This window comes from Otolemur garnettii, unplaced genomic scaffold, assembly GCF_000181295.1.
Source record: "Otolemur garnettii isolate 467f Iridium unplaced genomic scaffold, OtoGar3 scaffold00054, whole genome shotgun sequence".
In the NCBI taxonomy this organism is placed as follows: domain Eukaryota; kingdom Metazoa; phylum Chordata; class Mammalia; order Primates; family Galagidae; genus Otolemur; species Otolemur garnettii.
In genome coordinates, this window is record NW_003852449.1 from 9,753,517 (window position 1) to 9,762,600 (window position 9,084).

General features: G+C 37.4%; 1 protein-coding gene across 2 annotated transcripts; it reads left to right on the forward strand.

The window, feature by feature from the left end:
- The first annotated feature begins 1,320 nt into the window (after nt 1–1,320).
- On the forward strand, nt 1,321–2,178 carry LOC100951568 (erythrocyte band 7 integral membrane protein-like). 2 transcript variants are annotated; one of them, XM_012806563.1, is made up of 2 exons: nt 1,321–1,499; nt 1,977–2,178. In XM_012806563.1, exons 1-2 carry the CDS (start codon nt 1,321–1,323, stop codon nt 2,176–2,178), a joined length of 381 nt encoding a protein of 126 aa, XP_012662017.1. The 2 variants fall into 2 exon arrangements, with proteins under 2 accessions (XP_012662017.1, XP_012662016.1); XM_012806562.1 differs by having other exon boundaries at nt 1,321–2,178.
- The last annotated feature ends 6,906 nt before the right edge of the window (nt 2,179–9,084 follow it).

Sequence of the window (9,084 nt, forward strand, 5' to 3'; positions counted from 1 at the left end):
TATTCTGGAAAACCAATTCAATTTAAAGTGCTATTCTAGTTTTATTACTATTTATCATAATAACAGAAACCTGAAGACAGTGGGGGAAGATTCGTAATTATAATTTAATTAAGTATTCTTTAACATAGGATTTTAGAGTCTTTCAGTTTGCTGAGAGTGAGTCAAGTTAGAAATATATACTACCTCTGTTATTAATCTCCTTTGACAAGGTTCTAAAATTTAACAGAATTATTTTAAAATATAGAAAATAATTTATATTCTGTTGTCACTTGAGTTATAAAGTTTCTCACTGTCTTGAATAAAGAACTTTTGATAACAGGAAGTCTCATTTTTAAAATTGTTAAGTAGTAGAATGTTTAGCAAAAGGTGTAAATTTGGTAAACTCTTAATGAGAACAGGGAAGAAAAAGAGAAAAAAAGAAGAAAGGAAGGAAGGATTTTGTTACTGAATCAAATACAGTTTCAAGTTACATTTACCAACTGAAAGGGACACATTCGTTATTTGGAAGGAAACCAAAATAAAGGCATGAGATCATATGTGATTCACCTGGAAGCTTAATTGGAGACATCTGATTTTTAAAAATATACTCCAGTGGAGTGTGGAGTATGCACTCACATATACACTAATACACAATCATATTACTTGCTTGAGAAGAGACTCAAGCTGTATTTTCAATTAGAAACTCTTAGGTCTGTTGCATATGCTCTATTCTCCTATACTAAAGACTCTGATTTTCTAATTATGGGCGATAAAATATAGCCTTGCTCGCTAATGGATTTTTTTTGAGTACAGACATAATCATCACACCCCTCACTCAATTTCAAAATTTATATACAAAGTTATTCTTGATAGAGTTCATAAATAAGTTTTGTTCAAATTCTCCATAACAAAATTTGAACAATACAGTATTCAGACTATGGCAATGAGAACCTGGTGATAAGAGGTTTAAAAAGACTTAGTGCAATTAGTGCAAGCTCAGAGGGCAACATCAGAAAAGCAGAAATAGAGGAAAACTGGTAGAAAAGAACATTTTAGAAGGAAAAAATTGTGAGCCAGACTGTAAATATATATGTATCTATACATAGGTTTTGTATAGATACATATATATATTACACATATATTAAAAAAAAAATGGTGAGCTGACAAAAAAGCAGTGGTAAAATTGAGGAAACTTGTCTTACAACGGACTAAGAAGGGGGCGGGACCACAGGGGGCGGGGCTGCAGCCCGGCGCTCCGCCCCACCCCTCCGCGCACGCGCCCTCCCGGCGGTTATGGCCAAGGTGACGCCTCACAGGCCACGCGAGTCCAGTTCGGCCAGCATGTCTGACAAGGGGCTCACGGAGGACTCGGGAGCCCCGCGGCTCCCCAACACCCTCAGGGATAGTAGTCCAAGAAGGAGCTTCGGACCTTGTGGATGGATTTTAGTGGCTGTCTCGTTCTTAGTCACCCTTATAACGTTCCCAATCTCGATGTGGCTGTGCATTAAGATCATAAAAGAGTATGAAAGAGCCATCATCTTTAGACTGGGTCACATTTTACAAGGAGGAGCCAAAGGCCCTGGCATGGTTTTTGTTCTGCCGTGTACTGACAGCTTCGTCAGGGTGGATATGAGGACTGTTTCCTTTGACATTCCTCCTCAGGAGATCCTGAGTAAGGACTCGGTGTCGGTTAGGGTGGACGGCGTGGTCTACTACCGCGTTCAGGACGCCAGGCTGGCGGTGATCAACATCACCAACGCCGACTCCGCCACCCGCCTGCTGGCGCAGACCACGCTGAGGAACGTTCTGGGCACCAAGAGCCTCTCTCAAATTCTTTCCGACAGAGAAGAAATTGCACGCAACATGCACTGTACTCTGGCCAGCGCCACTGACGACTGGGGAATAAAGGTGGAGCGTGTGGATATTAAGGACGTGAAACTACCTGTGCAGCTCCAGAGAGCTATGGCTGCAGAAGCGGAAGCAGCCAGGGAGGCCAGAGCCAAGGTCATTGCAGCTGAAGGAGAAATGAATGCATCCAGGGCTCTGAAGGAAGCCTCCATGATCATGACTCAATCTCCGGCAGCCCTGGAGCTCCGATACCTTCAGACACTTAATACCATCGCTGCTGAGAAGAACTCAACGATTATCTTCCCTCTGCCCATCGATATATTGCAAGTCATCATAGGGGCAAAACACTGAACCACGCGGTAGATAAGCTCTGCCCTTCCAAAGATGCAGGGGGGACCAGATTAACCTTTAACTCATAAAGAGAGGGTAGGGCAGGGAACCTTAAATATTCGCCCTCTTTCCTTTTTCATATGTCAAGTATGGTGTTCTTAGGATGTATAGTAATCATGGAAGCAGGCAATGGAATTGTTAGCTCATAAATGCAGAGAGCGAGAGAGAGAGATACTGGTGGTTTACATAAGTAATCTCTTGTTCTTTATAAAAGTTTGTATTTTTAGATTATTATGCACGAGGTTAAATCTACTTCTTCTGACTTCCACTGAGTCATTCTGAACCCTCTGAGCACCATGTGAGAGGCACAAGCACAGGCTCTTACTGCCGCGATACCCTTGGCTGGATAAGTGCTTTGCAGTAAGTGATGGCCTTAATGCTGCAACCAGCTTCTCTGGGCCTTATGTGCCTTACCAGCAGGGAGTCTTAATTAAGGACATTCCCATATACGCATTTTCTTTTTAAATGCAAACAACGTTTCAGAATTTTCCTCACTTGAGAGTAGGCATTTTCTTTCCTTGTACTTGTCAGAACTAAAAGAGTGGTCAAGATTGAAAAAGATCACCTTAATCTTTTGAAGATTTTTCAATTCACTATTATATGAAAATTATATTTAAATTATTTATTTAAAATAATCTGTGCATTTTTTAAACTTATTTGAGCCTTCTTTATGAGTAAATGATTCCTCTGTGGTCTTTCAAACCAGCTACATATTTATCATAAAAGTGCTTTTTTTTCTCAATTTTGCCTGTTTTCCTACATCAGTTTTAAATAGTCTTAATTTTTTAAGAAAATTTTCTCTCTGTTCTATAAGCAGTTGTTGCATACCCATCTGGATGGTTTAAGGACTAAGATACTGTTTTAAAAAATCTTCAGTAAACCATTATATTTTACTGTCTGTGTGCTATTAACTACTGTACCCTGTGAATATGTGGGTTACAAGCCCATTCATTGAAAAGTATGAGGAATTCACAGTATATTGGGTACATAACCTCTGATGAGGTAGGACAAGCACTGTCAAATTTAGGATTATCTGCGTACATGTAGGTCTTTTTTATTTGCCTAGTCATTCTTTATCATATATTTTGGTAGTGAAAAAGGATGTGGTCAGCCCCTCTGGACCACAGTTTATTGATTTGTAGTATTAGGAAATACCTTTTGTTTTGCAAATGCCATGAATCTGAGCAACCTGGGATGTCACCTGCTGGCCTGGAAAGCTGGCTGGTGACATCCATAACACTTGAGACTAAGTTCACCTAGAGAAATCTAGGAATTACAGCTTTCTGTCCCAGCACCATCCTTCCTATCTGTCCTAAGCTTAGTCATTCTATCAATTCCAGTATATGGATGTTCCTTCTGTACCCAATTTCCAAGTGCCTCTCACTACCATGTATCTGAGTTGCTCCTGAGCCTATTAGAGGTGTATGAAGCATGTTAATTTGAAACCCAAGTTGCATTTATATTTAAAATTTTAAAACGGTACTTTAATTTCCTTTGTGAGGTGGTTCACCCTTGACCACTGAGGACCAGGAAATACCCAGATGACAGAAACTATAAGAAATGAACATGTAATTGATATTTCAACTGAGAATAATAATTATATGGATGATCATATATCATTACATTATATACACTATATAAATGTATAATATGCATTTATTTACATTGTATTGCATAATATGTCACACATGATTTATATATATGCTATATACATAAATAATAAACTTAATATTGAAATTTTTATAAAGCTGTCTGTGTTGGTCAGTGTTGGGAATGACAGCCATGTGTGTTCAGTATGTCAGTCCTCACAGGGCTGCTTACGAGTGGGCCTTGGGCCTGAAACATTTCTTTAAAAATACATACAGAGCCCTCTCAGTCTTACTGGGTTAACCGCCTTGTGTGGGAATATCTTTTCCTGTTTCCTACCCAAGGTGTACTTATTCATTCTGCTTAAGCATATGCCACTTGCCATGTGCCACTTGGTCAACTCTGATACCGAATCTGTTCTACATCTATACCATTTAGTGTGCTGTAAACTGCACTATAATGTTCACAGCAGGGAAGGGACAAGGTCTTGCTTTAAGCACAAGAAGGATTCCTTCAAACCATCACCAGGTGTCTTCAGGAGGGGAGAACACTGCCCATGGAGATCACTACTCACTGTTAAAGCTGATCTCTCTCTGACTCTTAGTAAAGCCATTCATTCATCTAGTGTCTGTGTAAGTCATGGATTTCTTGCAATCTAACACCTAAAATCCAGAGAGTGGGTTAATGTCCTTGGACTGCTGCTTCTGGTGTAGATGGCAGGTGTCACGCGTTCAACAGGTAGGATATATTTACTTAAGAGGCGGAATGCCAAATGGCTAAGTTTTAATCTTCCACAAGAAATAACTCCATGTATAATGTAGAAAGTTATCTATTACGTAACCCCAATCAGCCAGTCATCCAAAGGTGAGAAGGCAGCCAATCCCACCGAGGAGAGAGGTAGGACAAACTAGTGAATATGTAAAAGGCCATGTGTCCTAAGACTTTGGAGTCTTCTCCCCTTGCAGAGAATGATCTGTTTTTCCCTTTGAGATATACTTTTGCTTTACTATAAATGCTGTGTGTGTGAGATTGCTTTGTATTGGTGATCACTCTGTCATTAGTTGAATTTGGACCTAGTCATCACTCCTGACACTGGAAACCAAGGATCCAAAAGGAGGAGCAGGAATTACAGTGGAGAATATACGACAATGGCTGCTGTTTTACCTTATTTATTTATTTATTTATTTATCTACTGTTGGGAATTCATTGAGGATACAGAGAACCAGGTTACATTGACTGCATTTCTTAGGTGAAGTCCCTCTTATAATTGTGTCCCACTCCCAAAAGGTGTGTCACAAACAGTGACCCCAACCCCCTTCCACCTTCCTCTCTTTGACCTCCCCTTCCCCCACCCCCCACTGTGTACTAAGTCATTAATTGTCCTCATATCAGAATTTAGTACATAGGATTCTTGCTTCTCCATTCTTGTGATGCTTTAGTAAGAATAATGTGTTCCACTCCCATCCAGGTTAATACAAAAGATGTAAAGTCTCCATCTTTTTAATGACTGAATAGTATACAGCCATTGTATACATATACCACAGCTTGTTAATCCATTCCTGGGTTGGTGGGCATTTAGGCTGTTTCCACATTTTGGTGAATATAAATTTAGCTGTAATAATCAGTATAGCACAGGTATTTTTATGGTCAAAGAATTTTTTTTTTTCTTTTGGGTAGATGTCCAGTAGTGGGATTGCAGGATCAAAGGGGAGGCCTAACTTGAGTTCCTTGACAGTTCTCCATACTTCTTTCCAAAAAGGTTGTATTAGTTTGCAGTCCCACCAGCAGTGTAAAAATGTTCCCTTCTCTCCACACCCATGCCAGCATCTGCAGTTTTGAGACTTTGTGATATGGAGCATTCTTGCTGGGGTTAGATGATATCTCAGGGTGGTTTTGATTTCCATGCCCACGATTAGGGATGATGAGTATTTTTTCAGATGTTTGTTAGCCATTTGTCTGTCTTTAGAAAACGTTCTATTCATCTCTTTTGCCCAATGATATAAGGGATTGTTGGCTCTTTTTTACATTAATTTGAGTTCTCTGTACATACTAGTTGTCAAGCTTTTTCCTGATTCAAAATATGCAAATATCCTTTCACATTGTGTAGGTTGTCTATTTGCTTTGGTTGTTGTCTTTATAGCTGTGCAGAAGCTTTTCAGTTTAATTAAGTCCCATTTGTTTATTTTTATTGTTGTTGCAATTACCATGGAAGTCTTCTTTATAAAGTCTTTACTTTCTCCAGGCTAATATCTTCAAGTGTTTTTCCCATGCTTTAAATTTAGGTCTTCTATCCACCTTAAATCAATTTTTGTGAGTGGAGAAAGGTGTGGGCCCATTTTCAGTCTTTTGCAGTCTTCCCCCAGTTCTCCCAGCACCGTTTATTGAATAGGGATTCTTTCCCCCAGTGTATGTTCTTATTTGATTTATCAAAGATTAGGTGGCTGTAAGATGTTAGTTTCATCTCTTAGTTTTTGTATTAGGTTCCGGATGTCTATGTCTGTATTTTTGTGCCAATTCCATGCTGTTTTGATCACAATGGCCTTGTAGTACAGCCTAAAGTCTCATATGCTAATGCCCCCAGTGCTGTTTTTATTACTAAGAATTGCCTTTGTTATACAGGTTTTTTTCTGGTTCCATAGAAAATGAAGAATTATTTTTTCCAAGTCTTGAAACTATGATGCTGGTATTTTAATAGGGATGGCATTGAATCGGTAGATTGCTTTGGGAAGTATAGACATTTAAGAATCAACATTGTTAAAAATCTATACCGTATTTTATTTTTGCAAATATATGAACATGTATCACCTATATAGGAAAATTAAATTAATTTTAAGAGTAAATTCACTTACTGAAACATTTTCTTGGCATTCCTAAGAATCAATTCATTTTTTTTTTCTTAGTGCTATTTTAACCACATTTTTTCAGTTGTGCTTTGATGAATAATGAAAGTGATTGTGAGCAAAGAGGGCATGGAGAATGAGTTGGTAAGTGTCAACATTCTCATACATTTTTTTAAATTTTGGTTCTGCTATTCCTTTCTTAAAAGTTTAGAAGTCAGTAGGTTTATTAATCTATTTAACCTTCAAACTCAAAATAACAGTGATAGTGTCCTTTTCAAGAGTGTTAAGAGAATAAATTATTAGGCATAAACCTGACACACAATGTTTTTACACATTTCTACCTTTAATGGCACTCTCCAGACTTTGATTCTTGATTTGAAGAGCTTCAAATTTCACAGAAATGACATTCACAGGAAAAAGATAAAAGAGAGTTGAGATGTTCATGTCAAAATTAGTGTAACATCAAACCAAGGACATACTTAGGTCTTCCCAGCGGCTTCTGTGCTTGTGATAGAATCCTCTCCATTTTAAGTCAGCTCAAGCAGTTCGTGATCAAGCTCCCTGCAGTAGCAAATATGCTCTCCTTTTACCAGCTGTGGCTACCCACTGTCTTCTGCTTTATAAAAATGGTTTACGCCTGAAATAAAGCATACAATTAGAAGTTCCCATACACATAGTAGTATTATTTCTCTGCATGGACTTTGTAAAAAACAGCACACTAAATGACATTTTTTCTTGGTTCAATAAATATAAACATATGGGGGTTGGTTAATTACTAACAGTGATAATCAATTAGCTATATGTATGGCTTTCTTTGTAGATTTTCTAGTAATCACAACTAGAAATTTAACCTGCAGATTTATTAAACTTAACAGAATTTCATACATGACTGATTTTCCTCCTAGCTGTTGTTCGTCTCTCTCTCTCTCTTTTTCTTTCTTTTTCTTTCCTTCCATCTTTCTATCTGCAAGGAATAGGCTATATATAACATGGGTGTCAATCAAATTTTATTTTTTTGAGAGTTTTTACTTCTATAGTTGTTTTAGTTAACTTTATTTCAGGATTTCCCTGATAGAATTATTTCTGACATATCCTATTTGGTCATAACATGCATTTGGAGAAGAAACAATTGAAATTAAATGTGCTTCATCATACAGATAAGTTTCATTTATTTTACTATTATCCATATTGACTATTTCCATGAACTTAATAAAAAAGTATTTCTAAACTACTATTGGGGGAAAATATTATATTAACAAGCAGGTATCCCATAATGGTCTCTGAATACTTAGAGTGAAAATGAAATCAAAATACCCTAGATATTTACTAAAATGTAATCAGAGTATAACATCAGAGAAGTTGAAATAGATCAAAATAAATTTAAAAATATACTTTTTAATGTAGCACTAAGCAGGAAGCAATGACTTTTGGAGGCCCACAATGTTTTTGTGAACCTTATTCACGTACATCAGCAGTGTTACTGAAGAAAAACAGTAGCTCTTTTGAATCTCATTTGCTCTTGCCTCCCAGGGAAGGGAACATTTTACTGGTTAAGTGCAAATCCTGAATATCCCTGCCATGGCAGAATCAAGCCAGCTTGTGCTCAGGCCCTGAGGGACACTGCCTAGTGCCAGGCGTTCATTCATGAAAGGCTTTACAATACAGTAAGCTTATACTTCTTGTCTGCTATGTGTGAAAATGATCCAAAAAACTAGACTTGTGTTGTCTACTTACACATGGCTGGCCATGATAACACTAATGTTTGTTGAACTTCGTTGACAGGGTCCCTTCATCAAAATTAACACAGCTGGTGGGGGCAGCTTCTGGTTTGATCCATATCCAATCTGAAGACAACTAAAACTGAAGCATTTATAGTTGCAATTCTCTCACAGGAAATATCAAGCTACAGTGATTTAAAAAAAAAGTGGCTGCTCAATTAATCTTAATAATTTAGTAAATTAATTTTTGACTATAACATTCTAATAGAATAGATCTAATGACAGATCTATTATTAGTAGATAGAATTAGTAGATAATAGATCTATTATTCTAATAGGTAGAATAGATCTAATAATAATAATAAGAGATCAACTATTAGATCTATTAGATAGTTCTTCTTCTTATTATTATTACTTATTATTAAAATACCCACCTCTGACCATCTTCAGCTTATGGTCTCCTTCGTTATTCAACAGAATGAACTTCAGGCCTCCATTGGAGCCTTCACTGTATCCCATCTTAGGCCGTTTATTGTTTTCCTGTCTTGTATTATCTCATGATGTATTGTTGAACTTTGCAAGCAATTATGTCTTTCTGTACCACTAGACTGTGCATAATCCCGAGTAAGCAGAGAAAGGATTAAGATCTTTCTACTAACATCACAAGCATACTTTTCAAACATTATTTCATGATGCCTGCAAGGGAAATTTTAATGGATAAAA

Excerpts from the sequence above, each read along its gene's own strand:
- LOC100951568 (XM_012806562.1), top strand. The coding sequence starts at position 1,321 with ATGTCTGACAAGGGGCTCACGGAGGACTCGGGAGCCCCGCGGCTCCCC.